Genomic DNA, 15,930 nt, shown 5'->3' with positions numbered 1-15,930 from the left:
ATTACGTCGCATTGTTAAACGACGTTTTTTCCCCATTCCTTACACAACTGCAAACTGCACTTTTATCTACCGTCCTTTCCGGAGTATAAGTCGCACCAGCCAAAACATGCATAATAGAGAAGAAAAAAACATTCGCACTGGAGTATAAGTCGCATTTTTTGGGGAAATGTATTTGATAAAATCCAAGACCAAGAACAGACATTTAATCTTGAAATGCAGTTTAAAATAATAACAGATGAGAGAACATGGTGAATAGGTGTACGTATGCTAACGCTAACACCTTCAGCTACATGAGGCACAGACAGAACTGTGGTAAGTGTCTGGTATGTTAACGTAACATATTAACAGTTATTCAGATAACTATAGCATAAAGAACATGCTAACAAGTTTACCAAAGCATCAGTTTTACCCCAAATCACTAAATCCTTTGAATTCTTCTTCCTCTGTGTCACTTCTAAACACCAGACAAAAGGCACCGCACGGCAAAAGCACATGCATCGACACAGAGTTCAGTTTACAGTTGTGCGCTCATATGTCGTCCTTGTTGAAGACTTTGGTTTGGTCCTGTGCTAGTCCTGGTTTAGTCCTGCTCCAGTCCAGGTTTAGTTCCAGGATTAGTCTCTGTTTAGTCCCAATTTTGATGCAGTATTTGCGAAAGTGTGAACACAGCCTTGACGTTGTTTTGAGTAGTTTTGACTAGTTCCGATTTTATTTGTACATACATTACTGCACTTTTTACTCTGTATGATTAATCACAACCTCGGTGTCACTTCTAAAAAACTCTGATAACTCGGGAAGTAGAGGAAGTGCCAGTTCTTCTTCTGCGTTGCTTAGAACTTAGAGCGCCCTCTTGTGGTCGTCATGTGAAATGCTTTTGCCAGTGTAAAAATAACGAATAATTTCACATATAAGGCCAAAACTGTGTTAAAATGTATGTCTTATAATCCGGAAAATGCAGTATGCTCGTTTTGCCGTCGTGGATTGTAAATGAGTGAGTGATTTTGACCCGTACTCTGGCGTTTGCTCTGCCGCAGCTCTTTTTGCCAGTCCTATGACATGAAGCCGCACTCCACCAAAGTTTTCCGGGACATCGTGAACGCTCTGGGCTCCTTCATCCAGTCGCTCTTCATCGTCCCAAATGCAGGCAACGCGGCGGCCGTCAACACACCGGCAGGTAAACCACACTCTGACTTCTGCTGGACTTCTCCTTGACAGTTATTCGCCTTGTACTTTCATACTCAATGTTTTATGAACCGAAAGAAGTGTAAATAAGGGCTGCAAGAGCGATCGCTATGTTTATGTATAAAACTGTTAAACCTGTAGTTCGACAGGTTCAAATATTTTCTGGAATGCGTGGGATTCTTGTGTAGCAGTTCATATTTCACGGAGTTATAACGATTAATTGGTATAATCGTGAGGCGTATCATATTTTGATCATGGTTATTGTTATTTGGACCACACGGACTAGAAAACACATGCCAACATTACTTTTATAAAAGTAACAGGGGCATTATTCAATCAAAATATCAAAACACATAGGAAAAATATGATTTTCATGTTTCTATATTTATAACAAAAAAGACCAATCTAATTATTAGTTGCAGCCCAAACATTTATGTTTTCTCTCAAACGTTAATGCACCTGGATGTGTTTGAATGTCAACGTTAAACATGAATCTTTAACTTTCTGTAACTTGTAAGCAAATTTGCAATTAGATATTAGTTTTTTTCTCGTTCCTTCCTAAATTATAACTGTTATACTAAAGCATAATGGACCTTGAGGTGAATGAAAGGCTACACAACACTGATGATGATTATTATATTAAATAAATGAGTTAAATTTGTGACTCGTTTGCTGGTCTCTGCCTCGAGCTGCGCACAGTCCACAGCAGGACGTTGAGACATGGTTAGAGGCTCGGACAGTTTTATTATAGCAGCTGAACACCATGTGGTGGCGCTGTTTTTCCGGATGTGAGAGTATAGGATTTGAATCATTTATTTTCAACAATGTTTTAATGCTGCGATGGTGTTATAGTCAAATAAACGTGGTGTATGTCCCGTGTCCTCAGGTGGGGCCGGCGCGGGTCCACAGGGCTCGGCTCAGGGCGGTCCCGGAGCAGGAGGGTCCAGTGGAAACCTCAGCACTCAGGCAGCGTTTGAGTACCGCGGCACCTGGATCCCTCTGCTGCCCGTCAGCATACAGGGCAGCGCCAAGGCCACGTAGTATGTCTCATCAGATACAGGATTACTCAAATGCATGAATTTGTTCCTTTAACTTGTTTCTGTTGGTCCTGTTCCAGTCTGGAGATGCTGGACAAAGTGGAGCCGCCCTCCATCCCTGAGGGCTATGCCATGTCTGTGGCCTTCAGCGCTCTGCTGGACCTGGTCAGAGGCATCACCACCATGATCGAGAGAGAGCTGTCTGCTGAAGACGGGTCCGCCGCAGAGTTCAGAGAGACACACCCAGACCAGGTGTGGGAACCTCCTACAGGTGAAAACATTGTGCTTTTTTTTTTTTTTTTAACTGATTTAAGGGACACCACTGCACTGAATGAAAGAACTGTCTCTACCGTGGCCAAGTATACCTTAAACTGAACCTTTGAAAGTCATAGTCAGTAACTTTCATTTTAAGAGTTTTGAGTGTTTTCATTTCCAAACGAGTCCAACTTAAATCCTTTGTTACATTTCAGGAGCTCACTTGGTTTGGGAGGAGATGGTCAGTGCCTGTTGGTGTGGTCTTTTGGCGGCATTATCTTTGCTGCTAGATGCCAGGTAACATCATTTAAACAATAATTACTAATGGTTAATTAATAGTTACTAATTGTATCCTATAAGTTGGAAACGTCCTTTTATTGATGGAGGTGACTTAAATGGTAACTTTCTTATGTCAAATGTGCATCTCTGTCCCCGTAGCACGGACGAGACGGCGACAGAGAACATTTTGAAGGCGGAGCTGAGCATGGCGTCTCTTTGTGGTCGTCTCGGTTTGGTCACGCCACGGGACGCGTTCATCACGGCCATTTGTAAAGCCTCTCTGCCTCCTCACTACGCACTCACTGTCCTCAGCACCAACGCTAACAGCATCTCCAGCAAAGGTAGAGTCGGGCTGTAGTAATGAATGAATTATTATATTTAAGATTTACCGTATTTTCCTGACAATAAGTTGCACCTTTTTTCATAGTTTTTCCCGGGGTGCGACTTATACTTATATTTATACTTATTCTTATACTCCGGAGCGACTTATATGTGATATTATTTGTTATTTTCACACTTGCAACCACATTTCATACTCCAGTGCTATTTATATATGTTTTTTTCTTCTCTATTATGCATTTTTTTTGGCTGGTGCGACTTGTACTCCGGTGCGACTTATAGTCCGAAAAAAACGGTGGCTAAAAATCTTTCTTAGTTTTGGAAATGTTTATCATTTTTATAATTTATGTTCATGTTATTGAGCTTGAAATAATGTGCACTGTACTTTACGGATTATAAGTTGCACCAGCCAAAAATGCATAATAGAGAAGAAAAAAACATATAAGTCGCACTGGAGTATAAGTCTCACCCCGGCCAAAACGATGTAAAAAGCTGCGACTTATAATCCGGAAAATACGGTACTTGTAAACCACACATAAGTTTCTGTCACCCAGGCGTTCCCTCATCATGATAATATGAGAAAATGACAAAATAACTCTGTTGCAATGAGCGTCGTTTGTGGCAGAAATGTTCAGAATGAGACTGGCGATGATTTATGGTCTTAACTCAACACATTTCACTCTTTTTTTTGTCAACTTTTCTTCCCAAACCTCCACTTTCCATCTATAAAAAAACTGTCTTATGCACTTATAGAAACACAATTTGAATTAGAGTTGAGTTAAGTTAAGTCTTTCAGCTCTCTAGCGCGTTAATTCCCCGCAGCCCCGAGCCAGTCCTCCAGTCTTCATGCGTATTTATGTTTTCGGACTAATGAGCGTGCTCCCGTATGGTCGGACACACGCTGCTGCCAGGCGCGCTCCCCATCGCCCTAAACTAATCCCTCACTTTGCATGTTCACTTCTGCAGTTCAGCAAGTGTCTGGGGACGGCGTACGCACTCAAACGAGCAGTTTTTAAAGCCAAGCCCACAGATGCACGTTGGTTCATGCTGCGAGTAAATGGGTAAATTAACAAAGAAGAGGGAGTTAGCAATGAAAACAATGCAGAAGGGACGGTTTAGAAGAAGATAACCGTGCACACATCGCCATAAAACATTAAATACATTTATTCAGAAGAAGCAAAACCTAATCTGTACTCTTAATACCTAAAAGTAAACCTATTGTAAAGATTTATTTTTGTCCATTTACATCACATTATCATGACTTTGACATTCAGAAAGTTTCAGATTCAGTTTTTTTGCCCCACTTTCAGTATTACCGTATATTCAGCACTATAAGGCACACTTAAAAGCATTTATTTTCCTCAAAAAACGACAGTGCACTTTATAATCCAGTGCGCCATATATATATATATATGTATTAATTCTGGTTGTGCTGACTGACCTCGAAGCGAGTTTGTGTGGTACACGTTTTGTTTTCGCTTAATGCGCCTTATATTGCGGAAAATACGGTAAACACGCATCAATAACAGTTTCTTTCTAGAAGCATTCACTCACTATTTATTTACAAATGCATTTCCACAACTCTCAGTGTACAATTGAACTAATCGTGTGACTGTTTGTCTCTGAAAATGACTGTTACTTTCAGCCTTGTTGCATATGACCTGGATTATGTGCGATAACTAACAGGATCGTTGTCGTGTCCGCAGCGTATTCGATCCAGGGGCAGAATGTGCAGATCATCAGCCCGTCCAGCGAGTCCCATCAGCAGGTGGTGGCGGTGGGGCAGCCTCTGTCCGCTCAGCCCCAGGGCACTGTGGTGGTGAGACCAATCACTCCCAATTTTACCTTTCAAGGCTCCAGATTTGGCCGCATTTCCGATATGAGATGCTAACACTAGCGCTGATATTAGAGAATTAGAGATATTAGAGAAAGTATTGATGTGAAGAAACTTACATAAATGGGGCAAAACTCGACCTTTCCTGAAGTGATTTAGCTTCAGAAACTGTGTGGCACTAGCAAAGAAAGTGATATTTTGTCGTTGATGAAAAGACTGCAGATGTCTACCCGTGTAGTTACTGTTATTTCATCTCAATCTCTCGCGACCGCTAACAGAAGTAGCTCTGTCGTTTTTGTTTTGTTAAAGTAGCTCATGTGTATCACTTCATCTTCTAAAATAATATGCATCATAGTAGTGTCAAAATGTATATTGGGTATGACGCCTTTTTCTTTAGTATCGATAATGAATTGATAAGAATATAAACTTGTTCAAATTTTTCACTTAGCTTCAGATGAGGGCCTATTTTAGCTAACATTTGCCAAATAAATGTTGTTTTAATCATGCCCTAAAGGCTTTTCTCAACAATTGTTTAAAGGTTTGTTGTACCAGAATCAAGAACCTGCTCTGCGGACTGTAATATATGAATAGAAGTTAGAACATAATGAATCTAATAGTCTAAATTCTGTGGATATCCAATGCTCCTCCTCAGCCTTTTCCCAAACCGTTCCTTCTAAAGACCATCAGTATTATGACAATGCTATATCAAATAACATACACATAATATGCAAATTTGTCCCGTGCTCCACAATAACGCTATAAAAACACACACATATTCGACAGCAGTCACACAGGCGCAGACAGATCTTATGAAGACGTCCTACACGAGGTGCATCCGGGGCCAGACGGAGCCTCCAGCGTCAGAGGTTATATATAATGCATGTGTGACAGGCCCAAACTCTGCTGCTGTTTGACATTAACCAGGAATAATGAAGTCATTTGGACGAGCGGAGCTGACAGCTCAACTGGTGAAGTGCTATAACTTTGTCTCTCTCTCTCGCTCTCTCGCTCTCTCTCTCGCTCTCTTCCTCCCTCTCTCTCTCTTCCTTTCTCTTTCTCCCTCTCTCTCTCTTTCTCCCTCTCTCTCTTCCTCGCTCTTCTTCTGTCTTCTCTCTCTCTCTCCTCTCTTCTCTCTCTCTCTTTTCTCTCGTCTCTCTTCTCTCTCCTCTCTCTCTTTTCTCTCGTCTCTCTGTTCTCTCTCTCTCTTCTCTCTCTCTTCTCTGGCCTGTTCCACTTTCTTCCTCCTTACTCTGCCCCTTTTCTTGCTCTCACTTCCCTCCGTATCCCGCCTGTGTCCCTCTCATTCTTTTCTTCTCTCACTCTTACTTCTCTCTTCCTTCTGTTGTCTTTATCCCACCTCTCCCGCTTGTTCTGTCCTTTTACTGTCTCTTTTCTCCTCGCTCTCTCGCTTCCTCTAATTCTTTTCCTCTTCCTTCCTCTTTCTTTCTATTCCCCTTTCTCTCTATCTTCTCTGGCCTGTTCCACTTTCTTTCTCCTTACTCTGCCTATTTTCTTTCTCTCTCTGTCCCTCACTTCTCCCCCTGTATCCCACCTGTGTCTTTTTCATTCTTTTCGTCTCACTCCCTTACTATCTTTCTATCGTCTCTCCTCTTCTCTCTCTCACCCCCATTCTCCTTCTCTTCTACTTCTCCCCCTCACACTCATTATTTTCCTCTCTCACTCTTTCTCTCCTCTATTCCTGTTCTTTCTGTCTCCTTTCTCCGTTCTATTTATTTCTCTCTCCCTCTCCTATCTGTCTCTTTTCCTTCTCTCCACCCTTTCTCTCTTACTTTCTCTTTCTTTCTTTTTTTCTCTCTATCCTCCTTCCATCTCTTTCTTCCTTCGGCTTCTATTTCCCTCTTCCTCTAACTCTCTTTCTCACACTCTTTCTCACACTCTCTTCCTCCGCTCCCCGTTCCCTCTCTCTCTCCTCCTCACCCCTCTCTTTTCCCCTCTCTCCCTCTTCTCCCTCCCTCTTCTCTCTCCTGTAGCTCACTGCCAAGAACATCCAGTGTATGAGGACCCTGCTGAACCTGGCCCACTGCCACGGAGCCGTTTTGGGCTCGTCCTGGCAGCTCGTCCTGGCCACACTACAGGTGCCCGCCCACACGCCCAATGCACGGAGAAACAAACACGCACGGAGAAACAAACACGCACGGAGAAACAAACATGCACGGAGAAACAAACATGCACGGAGAAACAAACACGCACGAAGAAACACACACAGAGAAACAAAGCTACTTTATTGATCCGCAAGGGATACTGCAACACATTCATTCACGGAAATTTGCATTGTTTTTTTTATGTGTCATAGAATTAAATGTGCTACCTGCACAAGATGTAGTAAAAGCATTTGTGTCGCCGTCATCCTCATTGGTTCAGGGATGGTCCATGGTAGAATTAAAGTAAAAGTATTAGTATAAGGGGAAAATAACATAAAAATTAATTGCTATTTTTCCGCCCTCATATTGATCGATTGCAAGCTGCTGCATTCTCCATTTGTACTGTACTATTCTTTGTTATATACCGTATTTTCCACACTAAGCAAACCTTTTTTCTCAAAAAATCTACAGTGCGCCTTATATATGGATGAATTCTGGTTGTGCTCAACCACCTGACCTCAATGCGCCTTTATATATGAAACATTATCGAAAATAGACCATTCATTGACTTATAATCCGGTGCGCCTTATAGTCTGGAAAATACGGTACCATTTGTCTTTGTTTCTACTTCAGCATTTAGTGTGGATTCTCGGGCTGAAACCTGCTGTCGGCGGTGCCTTAAAACCCGGTCGAGCTGTTGAGGGTCCAAGCACGGTACGTCGCCTTTTACGCCAGGTTTGCTTGTAGAAAACGATGGAATTTGACAACCGTAATACACGTAATAAATGTTGATAACCAGCTACAAAACGAGGCCTCACCTTGACGTAATATCCCCGCGCGGAGTCTGAATTAACACGTATGAGTGCGTATGAGTTTTCTAACAGTCTGTTGTTGTAACACGTTGTTTTCAGGTGCTGACGACCGCAGTAATGACAGATTTACCCGTGATCTCCAACATCCTCTCCAGACTGTTCGAGAGCTCACAGTACGTACCACCGGTGTACACGATGAAGCCTGAACTGAAGGTTTTTAAAGGGGACGCGTCGTACCAAATGGACTTTTGGAGCTTTTGAACGCGTGTCATTATTGTTCCTTTATCAAAAACATACCTGGAGTTCTGTTTTGCTCACTTCTTTCAGTGCACTACGTCCTCTGAGTACTCACAAGTCATTCCCCAGTTAGTTATGCAACACAAAAGAAACCTGGATGTTAGAAATGTCCACTCTAAAAGTTGAAGGCTCAGTGGTTAGAACGTTCACCCCTCAGCATAAGCTCTCTGGTTCAATTCCAGCTGATTAATTGACAACAGACCAACTGTCATTTAGTTTACTTAATCTATTCTAAATTATTACAGGGCTTGTACACAGTTTTTTGCCTGTAATAAAGTCAAATCTGTTTTGCCCCAGCACAGATATATTGTAAAAGCATAGCAGTATAAGTCGCACCAGCATAATAGAGAAGAAAAAAAACATATATAAGTCGCACTGGAGTATGAAATGCGGTTGCAAGTGTGAAAATAACCAATAATATTATTAGGCCCGAGCGCCACAAGCTGGCGAGAGGCCTATTAATCTCGTAAGGCCGTGCGAAGCACGGCTGCGAAAGAGCGCACGAAATCGAGCGTGAAGCGCTCGCCCACTTCCAAACACTCACTAACGCACTCCTTCACTCATGCTCGCCCCGTGCAGACTAATTAGTAGTAGGAAAATGGAACATTACCTTTGTAAACAGGCGAAGCCCGTGCAAAAGTGCGCACTAAACGAGCACTTTACTGTATAAAGCACTCATTTGCGCTAAGTAGCTCACGAATACGTTCCCCATATCTTGCATGTTCCGTGCATATAAGCATGTAAGGCAAAAATTTAACATTATTACTGTATAGAGGGCCAAAAACACAAAGTTGGCGGAGCCCACTCAAAATTAACAAAAGTGCCCGTCAGTGACCAGGGACCCACACCATGAGGTAGAAAATGTATAGTTTATGATATTTGAAAAATGGGAAACATTGTTTTCGCATCGGAATATTATTCTTTCTTCTTTCTTTCTTCTCGGGACCAACCCCCCTATTTTTCACCCAGTGAACATTGACGAAAAGTCACAAAAATTTGCACACCTCTAAAAATCGTGCCTCTCTACATTCTGGCTATTTCCTTTTTCTAAAATAAAAAAAATTGGCTCGTCAGCGCCCCCAAATGTACCAAAAATGCATTGAGAGATGGGAAATGACCCAAAAAAAATCTGATCGTAGAATCATGAAATTTGGCGCAGAGGTAGATGGTGACAAGAGAAGTAAAAAATATTAACACGGCAACGCCGTCCGCCCAACCAAATGTCGGCCGTATTGCTTCAAAAATGGCAAAGCATGACTCTGGAGTTTTTCCAAACGTCGTACTTTTACGAACTCCTCCCAGGGCGTTGGCCCTAAAAAGCTGAAATTTGGTGAAATTGCTACTGAGGAGTGGGACATCAAAAGTTATCCAAATTACATTGATACCTGTCACGGTCTCTGAGCGGCGAAGCCGCAAACTTTAGCTAGAATTTCAGAAATCTTATATATAAACTCATCTCTGTGAATATTTAGGATGCTCAGAGTGCACGTGGACCGCCTCTACAAACAGTTTAAAACAAACTAGTTCTGTTTTTTAAAGTTTTAAACCCATAAAAATCAGGTACTTGTTTGTGTATTTACCATTTGAAGTTGCTCTTCATTGTCACAACTTCTCATTCCATAGATACCTGGACGACGTGTCTCTGCATCACCTGATCAACGCACTCTGCTCCCTCTCACTGGAAGCAATGGAAATGGCCTTCGGAAACAACAAGGTAAAGAACGAGCAGCGCGAATATCATAATTAAGATGCTCCGAATGCGTTAGGAAAGTCATACCTGAATGATAATTACCGCTATTACAGTTTTCCCAGGGACTGTAGAATATCATAACTCTCTCTCTGTTTCTCTCCAGGAGCCGTCTTTGTTTGCTGTGGCCAAACTGCTGGAGACGGGTTTGGTAAACATGGACCGCATCGAGATCCTGTGGAGGCCGCTGACGGGACATCTACTCGAGGTATGCGCTTTTCACTTCAATTACACCTTTAAGAATGTCCTGGTTAAACTGGGCTTTTGTTCAAGTTATAAGTTATAATCCTGCTGTGTACACAAGTCACAGTTTTCAGTAGTTTTTGCAGTTTTTTTCATCCGTAGCAGCGAGTGTCAGGCCAAACAAAACAATATAAGCTAGATTTATACCAGTATTCTTTCCATTTTTTATTTTAAAGGTACGCTGTCATTTTTTCTGTTGCCAGAAACCACTTGTTTGTTACTCCCTGGCCTGAAATATTCCACAGTATGGCATTAAACTCATTTATTTGGAATCAAAACAATATAATCTAGATTTATACCAATATTCTTTAAATTTTAAATTTTATATTCTCTAATTTAAAGGTACACTATGTCATTTTTGTAATTTTTTCTGTTACGTACCACCACTTGTTTGTTACTCCTTGGCCTGAAATATTCCACAATATGGCATTAAACTCATTCATTTGCAATCAAAACAACATAAGCTAGATTTATACCAGTATTCTTTCAGTTTTTTGAAATTTTTTAGTGTTTATTTTAAAGGTACACTATGTCATTTTGGTCATTTTTTTCTGTTGCATACCACCACTTGTTTGTTACTCCCTTGCCTGAAATATTCCACAGTACGGCATTAAACTCATCTATTTGCACGGAGACGACAGCGCAGTAACAATGCATGGATTTAGAGCTATTTTGGGAGCAATTAAAATATGTAATTGGAGGAGAAAAATGGCAGATGGATCAGTTTTAGGCCATGCTTTTGGAAGATTTCTGGCAAAGCAATACCATATCTACATGACAGATGTTACACAGAGCACCTTTAACTTCTTGTTGAGGTGGTTCTGGCTTGTTTTATGACACAACATCATCTTAATTCAATAAATAATCCGTCTTCTAGTATAACTGATTAGACCATGACATATTCCAAGTCGTAACGCAACAATAATCACTAAATATTCGACCCTGTAACTTGGATTCACGACTTACTACTAAAATGTGTGTCAAGAGAGATTCTGTCTGATAATATCTTTTGCATATTTGAAAGACGTTTCTTTTACATTTTCTCTATCTCTTCTCTCTCTCTTTTGCACTCCTGTCTGTTTGCAGAAGGTAAGCCTGGATCTTCATTCCTAATTGTTAGCTTTCCCCGTCCCCCCAGTCTGTCCCTGTAGAATTAGCATCTTCAAAGATCATTCAAAAGATCAAACTAAACATATAAAGTGATGTAAATGTCAAGTGTCTTTGCTTTTTGTTTCGGAAATCCATGCTCCGTCTTGCAAAGCGCAATCGTAAAGTGCACGTGACAGGTTTACTTATACTTTCTATTACTTCATTTGGTGGCGTGGTAATTATTTGTCATCAGTCAAGTGGCAGTTTGTGTAGAAAAGTTGGAAAATATGGGGAATTAGACCGAATTCATCCATAAAACAGGCAAAAAACAACAGAAATAATCTGGAATGGGCAGAGAAACCTGCACTTTTACTTACAGTTAAAACATGAGTCTATCCAAACAAAAGCCTTTATTGTTATACGTGTAAATGGACGTTGTGATTACTCTTACTTGTGTCAAAGCTGCTTCTAATGTTCCACAGGAAACCAACTAACTGACTAAATTAGCTTGTCAAACTAGCAAAAAGAGGCAAGCGTTTCCTGAATGGTGTTAAGTACGTTTTAGTATTCTCCCCCGTCACATGCACTCTGAGGTCATTTGCAGGTCTGTGATTAGCTTTGAATAAATGTCGTCTATGTGTCGTCTTTTCTGTGTCGCGCGTGTGCAAATTCACCGCCTCCGTAATCGCACATCTGTGAAAATGTTTTGAATGTAGAGTTTGATTGAGATGGAGTACAGTGAATACACGGTACACAGGCAATACTGGATATGTGAGTAGCAGAAGGCTGAGGTCGGAGATGCAGGAAACTGAAGGCCAAGAAGACCAAAGACGATGCCGTGAAAGAGTTTGTTTGAGAAAAGAGGATGCAGCTAAACTGAACACATGTTTGCATTGACCTCTTTAAATTGAGAATTGAAAATAAAAGGAAGCTTTGTTGACAGAAATATATTTAAGACACGCTAACATCTGCTAAGTCGGATATAAGTAGATTTGCATTGAATCATGTAATAGGATTTATTACGCTTTCTGCCTATGCACGCTTTATTATTCATCTCACCAGATTCAATTTGAAATGTGAATGACATAAATCTACACACACACATCAAATTTTCCTCCAGATTTAGTCAATATAAATCATTGAATTGCTTAGTGTGTCATTGGTGTCCACTTGTGGTTGTGCTGCAGGTTTGCCAGCATCCAAACGCTCGCATGAGAGAGTGGGGAGCCGAGGCGCTGACGTCACTCATCAAAGCTGGTCTGGCCTACAAGCACGGCCCGCCCCTGTCACAGAACCAGGTATTAAAGTACAACGACATAAACCCTGTCACAGAACCAGGTATTAAAGTACAACGACATAAACCCTGTCACAGAACCAGGTATTAAAGTACAACGACATAAAACCTGTCACAGAACCAGGTATTAAAGTACAACGACATAAACCCTGTCACAGAACCAGGTATTAAAGTACAACGACATAAACCCTGTCACAGAACCAGGTTTTCAACTACAACAACATAAACTCTGTCACAGAACCAGGTATTCAACTACAACGACATAAACCCTGTCACAGAACCAGGTATTAAACTACAACGACATAAACCCTGTCACAGAACCTGATATTAAACTACAACAACATAAATCCTGTTACAGAACCAGGTATTCAACTACAACGACATAAACCCTGTCACAGAACCAGGTATTAAACTAAAACGACATAAACCCTGTCACAGAACCATGTATTCAACTACAACGACATAAACTCTGTCACAGAACCAGGTATTTAACTACAACGACATCAAATCAAATCAAATCAATTTATTTTTGTAAGGCCCAAAATCACAACAACAGTTGCCTCTGAGAGCCACAGGGAGAAATGAATCAACAATGTCTGTGGTGGCGAGGGAGTCAGACAATGTCTGTGGTGGCGAGGGACGATGTCCCAGGGTCCTCTGTCCTTAGACTCTCCTTCTCGGCCAGGAAAAACTGCAAATAAAAAGCGTAGAAACCTGGAGGAGTTCCAGTGAAGGAGAGATCCGACTCTCACAGACGGACAGACGGACACGAGGGAGACTGGAGCTGGACCCGGACCCACTCTTCAGGCAGATAAGGGGCCGACTGAGGCGAACTGGACCCACTCTTCAGGCAGATGACATAAACCCTGTCACAGAACCAGGTGTTAAACTACAACGACATAAACCCCGTCACAGAACCAGGTATTAAACTAAAACGACATAAACCCTGTCACAGAACCAGGTATTAAACTAAAACGACATAAACCCTGTCACAGAACCAGGTATTAAACTACAACAACATAAACTCTGTCACAGAACCAGGTATTTAACTACAACGACATAAATCCTGTCACAGAACCTGGTATTAAACAACGACATAAACCCTGTCACAGAACCAGGTATTAAACTACAACGACATAAACCCTGTCACAGAACCAGGTATTCAACTACAACGACATAAATCCTGTTATAGAACCAGGTATTCAAGTACAACGACATAAACCCTGTCACGAACCAGGTATCAAACTACAACGACATAAACCCTGTCACAGAACCAGGTATTCAAGTACAACGACATAAACCCTGTCACGAACCAGGTATCAAACTACAACGACATAAACCCTGTCACAGAACCAGGTATTCAAGTACAACGACATAAACCCTGTCACAGAACCAGGTATTTAACAAAGACGTAAATAAACATCATCCTTATTCATTGAGTAAGTTCTTATTGTGTTAACTTAACTGTGAGCTGTATAGACTCCCTTTCCCTTTGTTTTAAACACGCTTCTATTTGCATTTTGGTTACACAGTTTTTCAAATACTGTAATTGTCTAAAAATAAACTATGGTATATTTATTATCTTATTTCTTTCTTTCTTATTGTCTTATTTCGCACGCCGCCGGGCCTTTGTTAGGTTAAGAATTTCATTACGTAATGCGTGGCATTTCATAAGTTCTTTTACTCTTTTATCTGTTCCCTAATGTTTGAAATGCAACAGACATGACACATTTGCTTTTGAGAAGTCGTCACTGACCTTCACCTCAGACAGATAAAGCAATGATTGAATCTTTATTTGAAACAAAAGACATTTTAGAGGTGTGCAAACCCAATATTGCTCATCTTTATAAATGTGAAAAACAGATCATGTAAATTTATTTTAAAAGAAAAACAAGTATATAATTCATTTTTTTTTAGGGATTAAGGATAAGAGCTAGTTTATTTCCATGTGTTTGCAGCAAATGTTTTCCTTTCTCTAACACATTCAGAGCAACATCATTATTCACTGCAGTGAGTTTTATACGTTTCCAGGGAGAGGAAGCCTGAGAAAGAGTTTTGCTAACAACTACTAGCATGCTAACAATGTATCAGCGTTACTTCCTGCTTTATAATAAGATGCAGACAGCACACACTGGTCTCATTTCGACCTCAGGACTGACTCATGTAAATTAAACTGTAAAAATACCTTTCCTTTTCTCCACTTTCCCAGCGGCTGCAGCTCTTGCTCCTGAACCCTCTGAAGGAGCTGTCCAACGTGCTGCACGCAGACATCCGGCAGAAGCAGCTGGAGAGTGTGCTGCAGATCCTGCAGAGCCAGGGTGACGGGCTGGGGCCCGGCTGGCCCCTGGTGCTGGGGGTCATAGGGGCCATACGCAATGACCAGGGGTGAGAACACTGCTCATGAGATATGCTATACCATCATAGATAAATGTCATTGTTTTATGTTTCAATACTGTAACTGTAAGAAACTTGTAAACATGGTCATCTTGAACTGAATGTCTTTGGTTCAGCTCAAGGATTTCTACAAACACTTCATTTGAGTCTCTGTTTTTCTTTCTTCAGGGAGTCCTTGATCCGAACAGCCTTCCAGTGCCTGCAGTTGGTGGTGACAGATTTTTTACCCACAATGCCTTGCACCTGTCTCCAGATTGTAGTGGACGTTGCCGGGAGCTTTGGTCTCCAGAACCAAGAGCTCAACATCAGCCTCACCTCCATCGGCCTTCTGGTGAGACCACATCAATATCTTATCATTGAACTTACAGTATTATGCTAATATTTATGTCTCTTGGTAAATGTTGTGTACGTTCTTTTTTTCCCCACTACCAATATTTGAATAATACTTGGTTTTGAGTGCCAATGCTTTGTGGGGGCACTGCCCGGTAACTTTGTACGAAATAATGTTTTTCCACGACCACCAGGCATCAAAAGCTCTTTTCAAAATGACTCTTTTTCAATACCATAGGATGTGAATGTAATAAAATATTAAGCTGTATTTAAAAAGGATGCACAATATTAAAACCACTGCATCACTGTGTGGGCGAGAAGTGGAGAGAAGCAGGTAAAATACTTTTCTAAATGAACAGAAGAGATGTGAAAAAGATTTTTGCTGAGGTCAAACTGTGTGACATAAGTAATAAATTAAACTTTCTGAATGATAAAGTTAATATGACATTAACAGCCAGAAAAACAAACACCTTTCTTTAGGTTGACTGTTTTTGGAGTTTAGATTTAGTGACTGTTTTTGCAGTTGTGACCTGAGCGATCACAATGATCGATCGAGTGACTCCTCCTGAAACCCTGACTGCACAGGCACTTGAGTGTGCGTGTGAGGAACATGCATCACCACTCTGTTTGGCCACATCTGATCTCACAGTTTATGGCTCTGACATTTTATCCTCCTCTAGCTTCGAGCTCCTGCCA

At 41.2% G+C, this 15,930-nt stretch overlaps 1 protein-coding gene across 2 annotated transcripts in view; it reads left to right on the top strand.

Moving 5' to 3' along the window:
* Nucleotides 1–15,930, top strand: part of mon2 (MON2 homolog, regulator of endosome-to-Golgi trafficking) — a 50,663-nt gene that overhangs the window by 16,029 nt on the left and 18,704 nt on the right. For both annotated transcript variants that reach the window (XM_072435184.1, XM_072435185.1), the window contains exons 10-23: nucleotides 1,035–1,174; nucleotides 2,069–2,222; nucleotides 2,300–2,490; nucleotides 2,690–2,771; nucleotides 2,913–3,094; nucleotides 4,799–4,911; nucleotides 6,918–7,022; nucleotides 7,662–7,742; nucleotides 7,940–8,013; nucleotides 9,761–9,851; nucleotides 9,991–10,092; nucleotides 12,404–12,514; nucleotides 14,720–14,895; nucleotides 15,073–15,235. In XM_072435184.1, coding sequence (XP_072291285.1) covers nucleotides 1,035–1,174; nucleotides 2,069–2,222; nucleotides 2,300–2,490; nucleotides 2,690–2,771; nucleotides 2,913–3,094; nucleotides 4,799–4,911; nucleotides 6,918–7,022; nucleotides 7,662–7,742; nucleotides 7,940–8,013; nucleotides 9,761–9,851; nucleotides 9,991–10,092; nucleotides 12,404–12,514; nucleotides 14,720–14,895; nucleotides 15,073–15,235 — 1,765 coding nt within the window. The remainder of the gene's footprint in view (nucleotides 1–1,034; nucleotides 1,175–2,068; nucleotides 2,223–2,299; nucleotides 2,491–2,689; nucleotides 2,772–2,912; nucleotides 3,095–4,798; nucleotides 4,912–6,917; nucleotides 7,023–7,661; nucleotides 7,743–7,939; nucleotides 8,014–9,760; nucleotides 9,852–9,990; nucleotides 10,093–12,403; nucleotides 12,515–14,719; nucleotides 14,896–15,072; nucleotides 15,236–15,930) is intronic.

Source organism: Eucyclogobius newberryi, unplaced genomic scaffold, assembly GCF_026437365.1.
Source record: "Eucyclogobius newberryi isolate DKJ021-1_F unplaced genomic scaffold, fEucNew1.0.hap1 SCAF_7, whole genome shotgun sequence".
In the NCBI taxonomy this organism is placed as follows: domain Eukaryota; kingdom Metazoa; phylum Chordata; class Actinopteri; order Gobiiformes; family Gobiidae; genus Eucyclogobius; species Eucyclogobius newberryi.
The sequence above is the reverse complement of the archived record's forward strand: the minus strand, read 5'-3'. Positions and strand labels throughout refer to the sequence as shown.